We start from the raw sequence: 1,686 nt of genomic DNA, 5'->3' as shown, positions 1-1,686 counted from the left end.
GAAGCCGGAGTCACGAGTCACAGGAAGTCGGAAGTGATGTCATGCTGGACAAGAACCAGAGTCCGAATAACATTTTTTCATATTCGGCCTCGAGTCCGAATAATCACTTCGATTCTAGATCGTATTTTTATAATTCTCATCCAGGGTGAGGATAGCCACTTCCCTCAGGAGAAATATCATATTTTAAAAAATCAAGTCATCAGGAATTAATTACAGGGAAAAGAACTCACTAAATTTTACCCAATTAGTAATTAGTTCATTAGAAATTGAGAAAATTTCAGCCGTACTTACCAAATGCAGATGTTCTGTTGGTTGCTTCAACAATTTTTCAGCCAAAGCCTCGTCAAAACTTCCAACGTCATCAAGTTCAACTTCAAGCCAAAACTGTTTCAGGTTGTACTGACGTTTCAGCTCATCTCTGAAATATTTGCAAAGTTTGAATAATAAAATAAGCCTATTCTGACTCCTGGAGCTAGATTCTAGATCTACATCTAGAATCTAAGCATTAGATCTAGTAGTTAAGTGGGGGGATTGATATGGATGAAAGCACAGAGCAAGAATAGAGAACAAGAAAGCGAAAGGATAAAATTAAGGGTCTAGATTTAGAATTAGATCTAGATCTAGATCTAGATCTAGATTTCTAGATCTACAGAAAATCGTTTTTTCCCATTACAGCTGACCATTATCCCCTCCCTCCTATTCACACCTTATAGATCTAGATCTAGATCTAGATTTTAAATCTAGATATATATCTAGATCTAGATCTAATCTAGATCTAGGGCCTGCACATGCGCGCGTACCCACACCACACTCACACGCGGGCCACTCCTCACAAATAACCAACAAATCTCGAGAACGTAAACAGTTCAGAGAAATTTAATAAGAGTTCTTGAATCAAAAGTTTATTTTCACGAGCTTCGGAGAAACAGAGCCGGCCTTCATGCCTCTTCTGTGCAAATGGTGGATGATTCAGGGTGTCGTGAATGTAGATCTACACTAATCTAAATTCTAGATCTAACTTAGGTACTATACCTGTAACGGTAGGAGAAGTTTCCCTCATGGAATTCTCGAATGAATTGCTTGAATCGACGCTTCACCTGCTGTCTGTCAATCTGTTGTTCATCTGCTTGGTCTTCAGTGCCGAAGTTATCACTGTAGTAAACTCCAGCATCGTCAAATCCTGGCTCCATTTTCCCAATATAACGTAAATTCCGAAGAAAAATCAAGTGAACAGACAATGATCAGACCAGAATCGTGTATTTAGATGCAAATCCAAGATTATTCCAACACTTATCAATGTTCCGCTGTCTCTTCTCTGCCCCTCCTTTGTTGGCGCGGAATCAGCGATTTCCCGCAATTTTTGGTAACCGGAAGAATGTACTCGAGACGTCATCGTCGTACCACGAAAAGCTCACGCTTTTATTTATCCATTCATTTGCTTGCCTATCTATACAAGTGTTCATTCTGACCGGGCTTCGCTTTGCGCACGCAAAATACTGGGTAAATTTTTACTTATGCACCCACACATAGATGCATTGATTCGAAGGCTAAACTGCCATATTTTTTGCTGTAGAACACACGTACCATGGCCACTACATCCCTTGCCAATTAATTTTAAAAAAGTAAATATCAATCCTAATTATTGCCAAAACATCAAATCATTGTTAAATGCAGGGGTGGGGGTGG

General features: G+C 39.4%; 1 protein-coding gene across 1 annotated transcript in view; it reads right to left on the bottom strand.

The window, feature by feature from the left end:
• Positions 1-1,357, bottom strand: part of LOC101857811 (DNA replication licensing factor mcm5-A) — a 17,356-nt gene extending 15,999 nt beyond the window's left edge. The window contains exons 1-2 of the mRNA XM_005104405.3: positions 1,033-1,357; positions 292-418 (exon numbers count right to left, since the gene is read on the bottom strand). Of these exons, the coding sequence (XP_005104462.1) occupies positions 292-418; positions 1,033-1,190 (285 nt within the window). The 5' untranslated portion in view covers positions 1,191-1,357. The remainder of the gene's footprint in view (positions 1-291; positions 419-1,032) is intronic.
• Positions 1,358-1,686: the final 329 nt, after the last annotated feature.

This window comes from Aplysia californica, unplaced genomic scaffold (assembly GCF_000002075.1).
Source record: "Aplysia californica isolate F4 #8 unplaced genomic scaffold, AplCal3.0 scaffold00419, whole genome shotgun sequence".
Taxonomy (NCBI): Eukaryota; Metazoa; Mollusca; class Gastropoda; order Aplysiida; family Aplysiidae; genus Aplysia; species Aplysia californica.
Note: the sequence above shows the minus strand (reverse complement) of the source record. Positions and strands in the feature narration are given on the sequence as shown.